General features: G+C 37.6%; 8 protein-coding genes across 8 annotated transcripts; 3 read left to right on the top strand and 5 right to left on the bottom strand.

The window, feature by feature from the left end:
• Nucleotides 1-183: 183 nt before the first annotated feature.
• On the bottom strand, nt 184-1,385 carry BDF20DRAFT_835204 (PWI domain-containing protein; the record flags this gene model as incomplete). Its single annotated transcript, XM_053078822.1, has 5 exons — nt 184-511; nt 563-879; nt 983-1,105; nt 1,183-1,272; nt 1,362-1,385. 5 exons carry the CDS (start codon nt 1,383-1,385, stop codon nt 184-186), a joined length of 882 nt encoding a protein of 293 aa, XP_052936090.1.
• A 926-nt stretch (nt 1,386-2,311) lies between these two features.
• BDF20DRAFT_818893 (uncharacterized protein) lies at nt 2,312-3,522 on the top strand (the record flags this gene model as incomplete). Its single annotated transcript, XM_053077415.1, has 4 exons — nt 2,312-2,404; nt 2,483-2,529; nt 2,631-3,114; nt 3,211-3,522. The coding sequence occupies 4 exons, from the start codon at nt 2,312-2,314 to the stop codon at nt 3,520-3,522; spliced, it is 936 nt and encodes a 311-aa protein (XP_052936089.1).
• On the bottom strand, nt 3,487-5,211 carry BDF20DRAFT_482717 (uncharacterized protein). The gene is made up of 5 exons (XM_053075563.1): nt 5,187-5,211; nt 5,027-5,111; nt 4,146-4,955; nt 3,910-4,068; nt 3,487-3,849 (listed from the first exon to the last, which is right to left on the bottom strand). Exons 2-5 carry the CDS (start codon nt 5,048-5,050, stop codon nt 3,808-3,810), a joined length of 1,035 nt encoding a protein of 344 aa, XP_052936088.1. The 5' UTR covers nt 5,051-5,111; nt 5,187-5,211; the 3' UTR covers nt 3,487-3,807.
• Nucleotides 5,212-5,552: 341 nt separating this feature from the next.
• BDF20DRAFT_482146 (uncharacterized protein) lies at nt 5,553-8,312 on the bottom strand. Its single transcript, XM_053075559.1, has 8 exons — nt 8,140-8,312; nt 7,653-8,067; nt 7,447-7,562; nt 6,556-7,342; nt 6,446-6,490; nt 6,070-6,367; nt 5,852-5,998; nt 5,553-5,794 (listed from the first exon to the last, which is right to left on the bottom strand). Exons 1-8 carry the CDS (start codon nt 8,214-8,216, stop codon nt 5,685-5,687), a joined length of 1,995 nt encoding a protein of 664 aa, XP_052936087.1. The 5' UTR covers nt 8,217-8,312; the 3' UTR covers nt 5,553-5,684.
• A 291-nt stretch (nt 8,313-8,603) lies between these two features.
• BDF20DRAFT_835201 (uncharacterized protein) lies at nt 8,604-9,396 on the top strand (the record flags this gene model as incomplete). The annotated part of the gene is made up of 3 exons (XM_053078821.1): nt 8,604-8,756; nt 9,064-9,138; nt 9,172-9,396. The coding sequence occupies 3 exons, from the start codon at nt 8,604-8,606 to the stop codon at nt 9,394-9,396; spliced, it is 453 nt and encodes a 150-aa protein (XP_052936086.1).
• A 514-nt stretch (nt 9,397-9,910) lies between these two features.
• Nucleotides 9,911-11,183, top strand: BDF20DRAFT_481917 (3-hydroxyacyl-CoA dehydrogenase). The gene is made up of 3 exons (XM_053075557.1): nt 9,911-10,648; nt 10,725-10,866; nt 10,968-11,183. The coding sequence occupies exons 1-3, from the start codon at nt 9,981-9,983 to the stop codon at nt 11,133-11,135; spliced, it is 978 nt and encodes a 325-aa protein (XP_052936085.1). The 5' UTR covers nt 9,911-9,980; the 3' UTR covers nt 11,136-11,183.
• A 48-nt stretch (nt 11,184-11,231) lies between these two features.
• On the bottom strand, nt 11,232-12,691 carry BDF20DRAFT_819159 (DUF89 domain-containing protein; the record flags this gene model as incomplete). The annotated part of the gene is made up of 2 exons (XM_053077437.1): nt 11,232-12,345; nt 12,444-12,691. 2 exons carry the CDS (start codon nt 12,689-12,691, stop codon nt 11,232-11,234), a joined length of 1,362 nt encoding a protein of 453 aa, XP_052936084.1.
• BDF20DRAFT_481931 (uncharacterized protein) lies at nt 12,669-14,159 on the bottom strand. Its single transcript, XM_053075558.1, has 2 exons — nt 13,310-14,159; nt 12,669-13,173 (listed from the first exon to the last, which is right to left on the bottom strand). Exons 1-2 carry the CDS (start codon nt 14,014-14,016, stop codon nt 12,975-12,977), a joined length of 906 nt encoding a protein of 301 aa, XP_052936083.1. The 5' UTR covers nt 14,017-14,159; the 3' UTR covers nt 12,669-12,974.
• Nucleotides 14,160-14,413: the final 254 nt, after the last annotated feature.

Below are 14,413 nucleotides of genomic sequence, written 5' to 3'. Positions count from 1 at the left end.
AAAAGAGCTGTCGCCAAACCAACATACTGCCGTTTGGGTCATTGATGAATAAGCATACATACAATACTCTGCAAGAAAGAACTTTTTACCAGAAAACTATCCCCTTTTTCTCATCATTACCTCAAATGTACAGCAAGTGTTTTTTTAAATTTTTTAATTTTGCTTAGGTTAGCACCGTTTTATTTACTTTTTTCCTTTTCCACGATATATACATCTAATCCTAGCGGAATAACTAAACGTCGACGCTTGAACTAGATCTTCTTCTCTCTCTGTGCTCGTCATAGTAACCATCATACTGATGGCTGCCTCTTCTTCTTCGACGACTGCCACTTCGGCTGCGCTCATAATAATCGTCATCCCTATAACGATGGTGCCTGCTACTGCTGTGTCTTTTTCTGTCGCGAGAACGTGAACGTGAGTAACGCGAGCGAGATCGTGATCGAGAATACGGTCTTTCATATCTTCTACGACGCACTGGTGATCGGCTATCTCTTTTCCTTCGCCTATCGTCCTATTCATCCATTTTTTACGAGTTAGTATATCCTTCTTCACTTATTCTAACCATTCAAAAAAGCTTGAACCTATATACTGTACATAGTAAGGACGTCTTCTTTCCTCCTCCTTTCTTAAATCCTCCATTTCAGCCGCTTGTTTTTTACGAATGGTATCCATAACGGACTGTCGATGGGCGCGTCTTTTCTCCTCTTCTTCTTGTTGCTTTCTCAACTCTTCCTTCTTTTGTTCAATAAACTCAGCTGGTATACCACCTACAGAGTTTTGTGCACTTAGTAAAAGGTTCCACAGTTCTTTAATAAATATTTTTGTTTTGCTTTCCAAAAATCCTGTCAAGTTAATTTGCATGCGTTTAGGATCCAAGTCCTGTCAAAAGAAGAAAACAAAAATGTTGGATCCTTTTAGCATCCGTAGATGAGTCGACTGACTATCATTCGTACGTGTTGGTCTACAACAATCTTTTTCTTACTTCTTCTTCCAAAAGACTTGAGGCATAATCAACGACTACTTCATCTTCGAAACCGAGTAATTCAGTAATTCTGTTGCTAATCCAAGGTCTTATAACATCAAGATTAACCTTTTTCATATTAACCTACAATGATAAATTGAGTTTAGATGAACAACCTGTTCAGTTTAAACACATAAGGGTAACAATCGGGTCTTTCTTACCTTTTGTTCGAATTCAGGTGGAAAGGACATTGTTTTCAAAAGTTTCTTTTCTTTGTTACTGAAACGGCTATCTTGATCAGCACTTGTGCCCTACAGAGCAAGGAGACATAGAGCTGTGAATCAACCCATTTTATCGACGACGACATGCCTGAATCAAAATCAAGTGTTTGCTTTTTTACCTTGAAAAAACCGGCGTCACCCATTTTTGTGATAACTATATGTGTTGCTATACTTTTATGGATTTATGTAAAAACCACTTTTTTTGAAAGTGAAGTAAAAAAAGAAAAGAAAACAGTAAAGAACCTGCCATTTTTACTCTTTTCACCCATCAATTGAATTACCGACCACATCGTTTGGGCATTTTCTAATGTTCAGAGCAGTATTAAAAAGTAGTGCTGCTTACGGCTCTAGTCTCTTCATAGTCTTCATTCAAATGCCATAGGCATAATATAACTTTTATGAACGTACCCATATGTACGAATTCATACATGGGAACATACATATCTGCTTGATTTTCTTCTCCTTCTGTTTATACCATTTTCATCAATAAACAATATCAAGTCAAAGCTATAGAACTTATGGGGCAAGGGAATAGACCATGGATTTACTATCCAACGCAAGAAGCAAACTTCTCGAGAGTCGTTTTCATCATAACTTTGTCTGCGATTTACCAATGGAGGTGTTCCAAACTTTCTGCCAGCTATACGTACTATTTCTTAACGTAAACACGCAAATGAAAGTATGGCTCCATATGCCATCCTAGCTACTGTTACTCTGGGGAATAGTTAGTAGTCGGCCAACATTTCGGCATATTTTCAATCACATTGAAGACTCTTTATTCTATGGTATATTAAAATGATGCTTTTCTACTGTTGATTTTTGTATCTAAATTCATCAGATAGCAGTTGTTGGCAGATAGGATGTTCTTTTTGAATATTGATTTATCTCTTGAGTATAAAAGGAAACATATTTCATATGAAAAACGATGATAGATAATCTGATATGGATGAAAAACCACTTTTTCACGGTGTATGACATCAATTAAACTCTCTCAGCTCAGCAGCACTTGCAAAATTGGTGTTTCCCTTGTTGTAACCTTCATTACAAAAAAAAAAAAGCCCCTCCTCCCATGTTCGACATTTTTGCAAGCAGAAAATATTCATTCGAACAAATCCCTGATTTGACAGGCAAAATTGCTATCATTACCGGTAGCAACACAGGTGTAAGTCAAAATAATTGCCATGGGACTATAGTAGTGAACATAGTCAGGTACAACATGCACTGACATTTCCCTCGGTAGATCGGTAAAGTATGCGCTTTCGAAATGGCCAAGAAAAACTGTACAGTGTAAGTCGGTAGGCTTAGCCCATCCAATGATTGGCATGCAACACACTTTAATGCAAAAGCTCACTCTTGGCTGTTTATGCTGCTTTTTATTTGGGCAATAGAATCCTTGCTTGTCGTAATAAGGAGAAATCAGAAGCAGTCGTCGAACAAATCAAATCTGAAACAGGCAATCAAAACGTCGACTTTATCCAAATCAATCTTCTGAAATTAGCCAGCATAAAAGCTTTTGTCGACGCCTTTCTTTCACGGTACCAGCAACTGGATATCTTGATCAACAACGCTGGTGTCATGATGCCACCTTTTGGGCTTTCTGAAGACGGCATTGAGCAACAATTTGCCACCAACCACGTCGCTCACCATTTGCTTACGTTGCTATTATTACCCACTCTTCAACAATCCTCGGACGCACGTATCGTCAATGTAAGTAGTATGGGCCATCGTATACCCTTCAGACGACTGGATTTACACTCCATCAGCGATCCGAAGAAATACAACAGAATAGTGCATTACGCAAAATCAAAGGCTTGTAATATCTTATTTACAAGAGAGCTTGCAAGACGCTTGGAAGCACAGGGTATACAAAATGTAAGGCTTTTACACTTTAATAAAGCCTGTGCCACGTGTGGTATAGCGTAAGATCTTTCAAATGTAGAGTGTAATGGGCTAACTCGATTGAAATAGGTGTTTGTGAATACTAATCATCCTGGGGCTGTCAGTACTGAACTTTATCGCTATACTCCATCGTTTGCCACTTATATACTGAGATCGCTTGTTCTGATAACTCCTGAAGATGGCGCTTTGACCCAGCTGTACTTGGCCACGAGCCCTGAGATAAAAGAGAAGCAGATAAGAGGTCAATTTTACGTGCCTTACGGTGTTCCGAGTCAACCAGGCGGGGTTGCCGCTTCTGCTGATGCTCCTTTGGAATTATGGGAATTTACTGAAGCATTGATCAAGGAGAAAGTAGCTTCTTACGAAGGAGCACCTATTTAATGGAACCTTCAATGTATCTGTATAATGTATGCTATGATACACGCTTTATATTTACAATAAGTGAATAGCATTATGACTTATAATATCTTTTGTGAATGAATAAATGCTTAATAAATAATGATTAGCTAATGGTGTAATGATTTTAAATCGTCAAGAAAAAACAGCGTAGGCTCTGAGATCTCCACAGGAGTGCCTAGCTGATGTTTCTAGATGATCGATAATTGTAATACGAATGAATGAATGAAAAGTACATGTTCCCGTCCAAATGACGATAAAACATATATTCTAGTAGTAATAATGGTCGTCGTAACTTTTGTTTTCACCATACTAAATTTATAATAAATCAGTGAGTAAAGATAAGCTACGAATTGTTTGCAATAGACATACCTGATCAGCTGTTCCGCCGCTCCTGTACTGTAACATTGTAGCTGACCTTATTACCTTTCTCAGCATATTTGAGAGTGACGCCGAATCGTCTTCGCTCTCATTACCGGATAGAATAGACAGCAGCTCCTTTGCGAGTATGATTGCTTGTTTATTTTCTTGCTGAAGCTGATGGAAGTATAGAAGAAGCATATTACTCTACTAGCGCAGACAAAAAAAAAAGTAAGGCTAAAACTTACGGTGTGTAGTTCTTTCTGCGTTTGGGTTGATTCTTTTGCGCATTTACGGTAATCTGTATTTTGCTTTTGCAACGTTTCGCTTTCCTTCTTTAACAGATTATTCTCTTTTCTTAATCTGTCTCTCTCATCCTCCAATTCTGTCAACTGCTTTTGCAATTGTTGTCGTTGCGCTTTTGTGATCTGATCTAATTGCGTTTCGTACTGTATTTTCAAAACTCTTTTCTCACTTTTATGTACTTCTTCCAGCTCTTGAATAGTTTGCTCCTGTTCAGATTTGAGATTCTCTACACGAGCTTCTGCATGCATCATCTTCTGTGTGTTTTCGTCCATAAAAAGCTGTTGTAAGCGACTTTCTGTCAGTTCCGTATTAGTGCTCTGTTTGTTGAGCTTGTTCTGGTAACTTTTTATTTCTTGTTGCAGCTGACAGATCGTATCGTCCGCTTGGGCCTGTTGATTTTTAAGTTGTTCGATTACGCTTTGCAACTCAATATAGTCACGTTCGTCTTTTGCCTGAACAGTATCACTGTTCTTGTCCGTTTTGCCAAGATCGATTGACAATGGGAGCCGTGGATAAGCGGTGTCATTATCAGGGGAGTTTGATGAAGCAGTCTCTGCCAATTGTTTTTGTTGCATTACGAGCTGTGAAATCTCTTCATCTTTTTCTTCCATACGTTGAAATAAAGTGCTCATACGCCGATCACAATTCCTCTGTTCGACCTGTAGTTTGTCTCTGAAGTCGTTTTCGATCTCTTCCATTCTTTTCTCAAAGTCGGCTTTGTCATACTCGATTTTTGAATGTAAAGCTGATATCTTTTTGAGAAAGAAAAAAGGAAGCCGTCAGCTTCTTCATTGTACATACCAGAAGAACAATTTTTGTTTACCTGACATTCATAATCAGTATGCATTTCTGCCAATCGTTTTTCTTTGGCATCTAGTTCACGTAATAGCTATATCAACAAAATTTGCCTGATTGAATACAAATTACTCGTGCACTTTAGTCAACTAATTAGTACACCTACACTTGCTCTATCCTTTTCGTACTTCACTCGGTCCTTTTCCTGCTTGGAACGCAGTTCTTCAATAAATGTTAAAAGCTGTTGCTGCTGTTGAAATATAAGTAAAGAGATTTGGTTAGTCGAGCGTCGTAGAAACTCAAAACAAAGTAAACAGTACTTTATCAGACTGCAAATCCATATCTTTCACTTGTGATTGATAACGAAAGAAGGGTGAAGTACTAAATAGTCTTAATGAAGGTGACGGTGTAGCTACTTTCATTTTATCACTGCTTGCTGGAGGTGAGGAAATGGATCGAGATGGTAAAATTGATGAAGTAGCAGTTGTCAACGAGGGAGAAAAAGGTGAAGGTAAAGATGAGGATGATGCGAAATCCTAATGAGTAGAAAGTCCAAGTATTTTTTTTTTTTTGATTTAGTAAATCCGGATGGTAAATAGTGGTATGATATCACAGCTTGCACATCAATGATTTATCTGAGAATTTAATATACACGAGAATTCATGCAGGTGTTTAAAGGGAATTTTTTATTGGTCATTGACTCTTACTTTGATAGTATTTGGTGATGGCTCGGCTGTAGACGCATGTAGGCCATTCAGCTTTTTTTTCTGCTGATGTTGTCCCGGATCTGGAAGACCTACATTGGTTTTTAGTAATTTTTTTATATACGCTCTTCGGTAGTGTTCATTTGTACCTAAATGCATCAAGGCTCGGTTTAATCGCGTGGTTTCTCTTTCAAATTTCTGCTGAAGTATAGGGCTTATAATATCTTTCAAGAATTCACTCTCTTCGTGCTGATTGATGGACTCGGCATAAAATGTCGAAATAAATTTGATGAGAGCTAGAGAATGGAAAACTATCAAAAATCGCGCTCATAAGATAGGTTTACGGTAAGAAAACCTGGGTAATTACCTTCAATATCCTTTCTTGAAATTGCTGTTCCCTTTTTTAAAACTGTTGAAGTCATCTGCCCAACATCTTTTTGTTGTGTTAGTGTGGTTTGGCTGAGGATGGGTAAGTCATTCAGACCTTTAACCTTGAATGGAAGCAATGCAGGCTTCTTATCGTTCGCTCTTTCGCTGAAAAACAATTGAGTTGCATCTTCCAAACAGACTATCTCTTTGTTATTGAATGCATGTCTATATCTTTGCTCTCTTTCGCCAAATTGTTGGAATAAGTCGCTCAACAAGTCGGCATTTTCACTAACAATCTAATGATAGAGGCGTTAACTTGAGCGATCTTGTTTGAAAAAGAAATAATACTTGCTTTCAGTAAATGAGGTACATACCTGTGAATATTGTTCTCTTCTCCATAATTCTATAAGCAAAACACCCTATTAGATTATGCAAGGTTAGTTCTTTTTTCAACTATTAGTCACTGCTGTTCCTGTAACTCTACATAGCCTGTTATGATTCGCCTAATCAGTGCACCTTGTCCCTTTTCCAATTCCAGTCTTAGTGCTTTGACTTTTTGCTCTAACTCTGCCAATTTAGGATACACGTGGCTAATTGATTGTTCAATCTGACTGATCTTTTGCATTCCTTGCACAAACGCGTTCCATGCTTTCTGTTTTTTCATCTTAGTCGACGCCTCATGATCTCTTGAACCCATCTCGCATGTGTAAGCAACTTTCAGCGACAGTATAAGCTCTCGATTCACTGTTTTTCGGTTTTCGTTGGTTGCTATAAAGGCTGGTTCTTTTATTAGTCGCTCATTGATTTTTTTTTCAGAAGAGCCCCAAAGTTGTGAATATCCTTCAAATTCCTCAGCTTCTTCTGTTGATGTAAAACAAACAAAATTTTCGCAGTTTCTGATCTGGTTCGCTTGCTTATGAATGAATTGTATTTTGTTGGTCTGCTCTGTTGTGGCCAGAGTGAGCTCATCAAAGCGTTTTTGAAGCGCCTGCTTAGCTTCCCTTAACTGTTCCAAAGGTGCTGCATAGTCTATTAAGAAGGATTCTTGAGAAGGTGTTGCCGTAGCAGAAGTACTCGACTCTTTTGCTTCGGTTGTCAATGCAGACGACTTGACTCCGTCGACAGTAACTATGCTCTCAAGAATATAAGGATGTATCTTGATCTGCTGAATTAACCTAGTATCGAGATCCATAGCTGTTAATGCAGCCGCTTGCTTACTGAACTCACGCTGTGCTATTCGGTTAAATTTGTTTACAGTTTCTTCAGCCGTCCTGCAATCGTCATTACAAGGTATCAAATAGTTCATTTGTTTTCATATTAGAATGGTAAGACAGCCAAACAGAAGGAAATACCTGTTGGAATATGATCCCGTTACCTGACATGTGATTCTAAATTGTGTAACGCTGCAGATAATGCAATGTAGTGGTTCCTTGTCTCGCTTGTTAGCTTTGATATGTTTGATAATGTTTTCATTTTTCTATTGTTGAGATTCTTTACAGATTGAATTGTTACTATGTTATATTTTCTGGTGGATATACACGTTATAGACAGTAAAATAATTGCAAGAAACGTATACAGTACCGTAAGAATCTTCTCTGGGTTTATCTCAAAAGAATTCTTGGTAAGCTTTCCGTCGAACCACGCATTCATCAGGTTCCAACTAGGTATTTCGCCATTATAATGTTTAGACAAGTTTGCGTCAAAATATTTGCTATTACTTCCTTCATCTACTAAGAGTAGAAACGAGTCGTCGATAGGCGTCGATTCAAATTGTTGCATTGTTATATAACGGCGGTTGAATACAACAAGTGTATCTTGGCGATCAGCAACTAATTTTTTGCCCCATAGTTGTTCCTCTACAACATTAATCTGTTGCCAAAGTGTATTTGTATCTTGAGCAGTAGGTTTAATTTGTATCCCATTCAAGCTCAACAAAATTTGATCCGCAGGTTTTATATTTGCACGATTATGAACTTCCTTTTGGAGTTCCATTAAACTTTGTTTGAAAGGAGATCAGCATTATGTAAGCATCAATAACGATTTTCGGTTAAGGTCTTTTCTTCCTTACTCTTTAACATCGTGAGATCTTAAAAATTTGTTGCTTGTCTCAATTTCACTTCCTGATTCAGCTAAAATGAGCCGCATCTCAAAGCAACAGAAAAAAAAAAGTAGTTGAACGGATGTAACGTCAAGAAGAATATCAAAAAAAAAAAAAAAAAAAAAATACGAAGAACTGTTCTCCCAGACTTGACTTTTAAATGTTTGGGGAAAATTTTTAAAATTGCTAACCAAGGAATGGAATCACCTGCTGTTTTTTGGGCTTTTTATCCACGGATTCCCTTATTTGTTACCACTTTGTTGCTCAAGTAACTCTTAAGAAGTAATGAAGACAAGTGTCTTTAGCACCTTATCGATTTAACTTTTCTGAGTGACTTACTCGAGAAGACTGGTCATTTGATTTTGGACAAAACTTTCAATGACTGTGACTAGTCATGCTATTTTAATGGCACTTTCGCTGTTCGTTGACACAGAATGCGAGTATTTTTTATAGTGGTAAGCTTGAAATACATTTTCCTAGAACTAAATACTTTTTTCAAATGTACCCATAGTTTGAGTATAAGCCTTGAGCGGTACTATTGGAGGATGTATGCTACCTTGACTATCAAGGGACAAGAGGACGAATCAGTAGGTAACTAGCCAATGAAAATTCGTGCATAATTCTCGTGCTTCTACGCCATAACGGCTTTGGATTTTTTTCATTTAATCAAATAAAAGATCGACTTCAAATTGTCTGTGAGGCTTTCCATTCAAGTCTGATCATTGGTAAATGACTCATTCAATTTTTGAAAGGGTAACCTTCGTACACCAGTGTACTAGAGTTGACAGAAGACTCATTTACAGAGTTTTACTGTTGGAAAGTCGACCGGGGATGAATTGACAATAGTAGCAGAGAATGGTTGCGAACGTTTAACCCTTGGAAACGTTGATTTAGAGAAGATTGTCGACTGCTGGCTTCAATTACACAAGTGGTAATGCTTGTAGAATGGGCATTTACTCTGCATTAAAGGTCAAAACATATCATCAAAATACCATTTGGTAGATTGAAGATATGCATCTTATTCAGCTGTGGAAGCGAGATAAAGAAAAAAAATCAATACGTAAAGCCAACGGCCAAGACGAACAAGGAAATAAAGCCATGAATTGGGAAGAAGAGGCAAATTCTCACTATTTGGAAAATGTAACAAACTATTATACTATCGAGACGCACAACCTCATGAAAGATATTGTTCCAGACGAGGAATGGAAAAGCTGGCAGAAAGGTTAAAAAAAGTAGAGTCTTACTGCTGGATGTATCTATAACGACTAGAATGGCCACCAAAAAGCTCTCTTTTGTTATTATCTTAAGTTATGATGTATTAAACTGTACCTGCAGAACAATGACAAACATTCACCAGCATTTATGGAGGTACTATTAGCTATAAAATGTATACGAATAAAAGAATATGTCATCCAGCAAGAAGGCTTTAAACACAATTTAAGTAATTCAAAATGAACAATGAACATCACATTTTGTAGGTACAAGTGCTCCTTTTGTCAATCATATAATCTTAAGATGCATGATATTCATGGTCCCCCTTTTTTTCATAACATCGCTTTTACTTTCTTTTTCGGACCTTTTCAATAAGATTTCGGATGTGCGGGGTAAGAGAAGATGTAGGCACACAAACAATTAAGCTTTTTTTTTTGTGCGGTCCAGGTTAAGTGATGACACTAAGTTATTTGTATGGTGTGTGTAAAAAGTTGAATTCATGTGAGAATTAAAAGTTTGGCCCCGTTTCCTTAATTTCACTTTCTTTTTCACCATCGTATCAATTTGTTTTTCATATTCAAAGTCAACGTTACAGCAGCATGTTCAATATCTCTAGCCAGCTACTTTTTCAGACCAGAAAGAACTTACCTATATTCCGATCCTTCTCTACTTCTTTCTCTCAATTGAAGAGTATTGAACATATTACTGTAATCGGCGCTGGATTAATGGGGTCCGGCATTGCGCAGGTTGCTGCACAGGCTGCTTACAAGGTCACTCTAGTCGACACTTCTGATGCTGCTCTTTCCAACGGCCAATCCATCATTTCCAAATCTTTGTCTCGTGTTGCCCGTAAAAAGTTTGCCGAAGACGAAACGAAGCAAAAGGAATTTATTCGTCAAACCATGGATCGTATCACTACTTCTAAAGATGCTACAGACGCTAGTAAATCCTCGGATTTGATTGTCGAAGCCATTGTCGAAAATCTGAGCGTGAAGCAGTCTCTTTTCAGGAATCTGGATCAAGCAGCTCCTCAGCATACAGTATTCTGTTCCAATACTTCATCTTTAAGTATCACCGAAATTGCCAAGTCAACATCAGCAGATAGACAAAAGCGATTTGCAGGTTTGCATTTTTTTAACCCAGTGCCTGCTATGAAGTTGGTTGAAATTGTAAGAACGGATAATGTAGCTGAGGATGTGTTAAGGAACTTGAATGAGGTGACAAAAAAGATGGGTAAATCTCCAGTAGCATGTAAAGATACACCAGGGTAAGCAAAGAATACGTTAAACTGTGGTATGCTTCACACAGTCAGTATGGATGGAAGATCTAATCTTTTTTAATAGTTTCATCGTTAATCGTTTATTGGTTCCTTACATGATGGAAGCTTTCCGTATCATCGACCGCGGTGAAGCTTCTATTGAAGATGTTGATACTGCCATGAAGTTAGGTGCTGGTATGCCTATGGGACCACTTGAACTAGCCGATGTAAGTCTTATTTCGTAAACAGACCTTCTGTTCTTACTCGTCTTTCCTTTCAAGACATATTTTACATTTTTAAATGAATTTGTTACTTGTTTGCACAATAGTTCGTTGGTTTAGATACGATGAAGTTTATTGTAGATGGTTGGGCTAATGAAAATAGCAAACAAATTGATCCCGCATTAACCAAACCATCTCCTGTCTTGGACAAACTTGTATCCGAAGGAAGTCTTGGCCGTAAATCAGGCAAAGGATTTTATAATTATTCTCAATAAAGGCCTGAAAAATGTACAAGAAGGAGACAAAATATATACAGTCTATCTAGGTAACCACATATGTGTGAAATAAACGGATCAAATAGTATCAAAGCTCTAGTTGAATTCAACAACGGCATATTTTCCGCTGAAGCGCCATTCTTGACGCGTTGCTCTACTTTCAATATCCCTCTTCGTCTCATCTGTCAGCCCAACGACAGGATCAGCTTTGTTAGTACGCAAAGTAACAATATGAGTAAAATCATTTGCCATAGCAGGACCTATCGCTTCCTTGAAAGGTGTTGTCACTGGAAAATCGCAATCAAACACCAATTTACGATAATTCAAATCTCCTTTATATAACACTAACTTGGCCTTCTTCATATCTTCAAACAAATCAGGGGCTTCAGACTTCATGTACCAATAAGACAAACCATATGTCCAAAAATCATGGGAGCGGCATTCCAAAACACCATCCTGTACATATTGCTGCCAACGTTTAACCATGATCATTAAAGCTCGACGATCAGCTTCGGTCTTGTTCTCTTCGGCAAAGAAATCTTCGTCTAAGCAACATTGGAACATCAAAGGCATATCTTTTGGCATGACATCAGACACGAACCAAGGCATTTCCTTACAGTGGAAAACAATTTTGTCGGCCAGTCCGACTTGAAGCAGCCAATCGGCGAAAATCATATCCACGAAAACCTCAAAGCCTGCATTGTCCAATACAAAATCCACTCTGTTAACACCTGAAGGTTTTCTTTTAAGAGCTTCCCATACTTTCTGCGTATCGTCTGCTAAAATATATTGTCGTCTCTCCGCTAATCGATCCTTCTCAACTGCCTGCAGTCGCTGAATGTCCTCTTTTGACATATTAGTCAATAAACTTAAATCAGTCGCGTTTCCCCATAAGCAAACCTGGATCAATTCATGATAGATCAATTCAAGCTTTTCTAAACTGGAAGCATTGGCAGGATCAATAAGGCCTGGCATTTTGGTAGCCAAGTCGAATACAGCTGCATGACTGCCACGGAAAGTGTTGATCTTTTGACGCTCGAAACAATCATACTTTTGCCAATGGGTAGATAGGTTGAAGATCTCATATATACGACGATAGATATAACATTCATTGAAAAGCCACGTACCATTGAACCAGGTGCAATTGGAAAACCAAGTTTGAAGGTGTGTGTTCCATTTGTCAGTATCGGAATGATTATCCTTTATAGGCCTAGTTCAGTAAAGGGAGCACGGCAGAGAGAGGAAGAAGCTTTGAGTCAAGAAAAATTCAGTAATTCAAATTCAAACTGATTACTATAGCACTCTAACCTTAAAGGAGCATCAGCTGCTAACTCTTTTTTGAGATCTTCAAGTGCTTGTATAATTAGAGTACCCTCTTTGGCTTTTTTTTCATCAGATTTCTCGACCTCATCAATGGTTTTCTGAATGTCAACAATAGCGCTGTCAATAATAATCGGCCATCGACGAACAGTTGTATCATAAGCAAAACTTTCTTTATTTGTAGCTCTAAAAGCTGGATAAGGAGGGTTATTAGGTGTAATGTCGCTGTTTGCCATGACTCGTTACGTCTATCTTCCACGAGGAGAGAGTTTTTTGATACAAAAATAGTGTTTTTAAGATAAAAATATCGATTGCAACATGACATGCTAGAATTAAAAGGCCGCTTATAAGGATTAAACTACACTAGAGCAATCAACAGAATTTGGAAAAAAAAGTCCACACTCTGAAACTTGGTTGTCTATCATAGACAACACTATGTATGCTAATAGTGGTTGTACCATGGCCAATGATGATCAAAACCTTTTTCGTCGTACTTTATTCCGGGTATTGTACATGTTTCTAGCACGCAGTATTGGTTGTAGTGCTATAATTGTATCCATCAATGCTGTTATCATCTATAGTACTTTCGTTGGACACAAACGAGGGTTCAGTAGTAGATGATGGAGGAATAAAAACTTGTAACATTTCTCCAGACGGTGGGTCAATGTACTGCCTTCTAGCAGTAGGCACAGATATGAAAAAATTATTATAATAACTTCTTCTTTGACTCTCAATTGACGATAATTTTGGACGTTGTAGAAAAGGAGAATATGAGCTTTAAAAAAAAACAGAAATCAATGACGACGAGCAATAGTATTATCTTCCAAGGCAAAGACATATTAATGTTACCTTACCTCTGTTCTTTTCGTGAAGAATGGCAATAAATTATTTGAGAATTTGTTGATTGACATATAATTGGCCGCTGTTGCCTTGTTAATTTTTGTGTTGTTCCTTTTCCTTGGCGTACTTTTGTTCTATTAGCTTCTCTTAGTTTATCATAGAGTTCCTTCTCTTTTTCCTGCTGATTACCACAATCGTGTGCATTATTACTAATGGTATTCTTTTTCATCAATGCAAATGTCCTCGTTTTTGCTGTTGAGTCTGGTGTTTGGCTTCTAACATCATCTTGACGCTGCTGTATTGCAAACGAATTTTTTGGCTTACGTTTGTGCAAGAATCTGAATTTTGACTTCAAAGCCGCAGCACTGGTTTGTCGTTTGCTTTGCATATCTCTCTTTGCGTAGGTTTTCTGTGATGAAGAGGTAGTGGAGTGCGAGGAAGAATTTAAAGAATAAGTTGTTCTTTTTGTGGAAGTAGAGTTGGAGCGAGTAATAGCCACGAAAAAGTTTTCCTTGCTTGTGCTATGATGTTGATCGAATACATCGAAAGACCGCCAATGTCGTTCTTCCTCAAGAGCGAAAAGGCGTTTAATGAAGTTCATTTCTCTGAAAATAATAATCTTAAGATAAAGAAAGAGCCAAATTGTTATTTTTTCTTGAAAAAGAACCTGCTTGAAGGTCGACACTGTTACAAGCACATGTGTAACATAAACTTGTTTCATTTATTGTATAATTTCTCCAAAAAAAGCTATTTTAGTTTATCCTACAGTACTTCGCGTATGAAAATACTAGAATTAAGAAGGGAGAGGTTGGGGTTGTATCAAAAAGTATTTCTATTTTAGTAAATATGCTTCTAAATTATTAGCTGAATGCCTTTATCCCGCATGTGTGTCCTTTTTCTGGACAAAAGGTTTAAATCAACAAGTCAAAAAACCCCGTATTCTGATTAATGAAAATATATCGATTAAACAAATTTGAAGCATAGTATTGGATATAAAGTCATAAGAGATTATACAGCAATAAGTTTTCCGTGATAACGGCTTGGGATCGATTCAACATTATTGTTATAATGCACTATATAGCCTAAGTTCATGCTTCTCGTCTTCATCTCACACTCAA

The sequence above is a fragment of the Mycotypha africana genome (assembly GCF_025528875.1).
Source record: "Mycotypha africana strain NRRL 2978 chromosome Unknown BDF20scaffold_5, whole genome shotgun sequence".
In the NCBI taxonomy this organism is placed as follows: domain Eukaryota; kingdom Fungi; phylum Mucoromycota; class Mucoromycetes; order Mucorales; family Mycotyphaceae; genus Mycotypha; species Mycotypha africana.
The sequence above is the reverse complement of the archived record's forward strand: the minus strand, read 5'-3'. Positions and strand labels throughout refer to the sequence as shown.

Excerpts from the sequence above, each read along its gene's own strand:
- BDF20DRAFT_482717 (XM_053075563.1), bottom strand. The coding sequence starts at position 5,050 with ATGCATACTGATTATGAATGTCAG. Across the intron at positions 4,956-5,026 it reads ATACTGATTATGAATGTCAG|ATATCAGCTTTACATTCAAA; the intron begins GTAAACAAAAAT and ends TTTCTCAAAAAG. Across the intron at positions 3,850-3,909 it reads GCGGCGGAACAGCTGATCAG|TATGGTGAAAACAAAAGTTA; the intron begins GTATGTCTATTG and ends TTATAAATTTAG.
- BDF20DRAFT_482146 (XM_053075559.1), bottom strand. The coding sequence starts at position 8,216 with ATGCGGCTCATTTTAGCTGAATCAGGAAGTGAAATTGAGACAAGCAAC. Across the intron at positions 7,343-7,446 it reads AATTTAGAATCACATGTCAG|GACGGCTGAAGAAACTGTAA; the intron begins GTAACGGGATCA and ends TGACGATTGCAG. Across the intron at positions 6,368-6,445 it reads GAAGAGAACAATATTCACAG|ATTGTTAGTGAAAATGCCGA; the intron begins GTATGTACCTCA and ends CTCTATCATTAG.
- BDF20DRAFT_481917 (XM_053075557.1), top strand. The coding sequence starts at position 9,981 with ATGTTCAATATCTCTAGCCAGCTACTTTTTCAGACCAGAAAGAACTTA. Across the intron at positions 10,649-10,724 it reads GCATGTAAAGATACACCAGG|TTTCATCGTTAATCGTTTAT; the intron begins GTAAGCAAAGAA and ends CTTTTTTAATAG. Across the intron at positions 10,867-10,967 it reads GACCACTTGAACTAGCCGAT|TTCGTTGGTTTAGATACGAT; the intron begins GTAAGTCTTATT and ends TTTGCACAATAG.
- BDF20DRAFT_481931 (XM_053075558.1), bottom strand. The coding sequence starts at position 14,016 with ATGAAACAAGTTTATGTTACACATGTGCTTGTAACAGTGTCGACCTTC. Across the intron at positions 13,174-13,309 it reads TCTTCACGAAAAGAACAGAG|AAGTTATTATAATAATTTTT; the intron begins GTAAGGTAACAT and ends GAGTCAAAGAAG.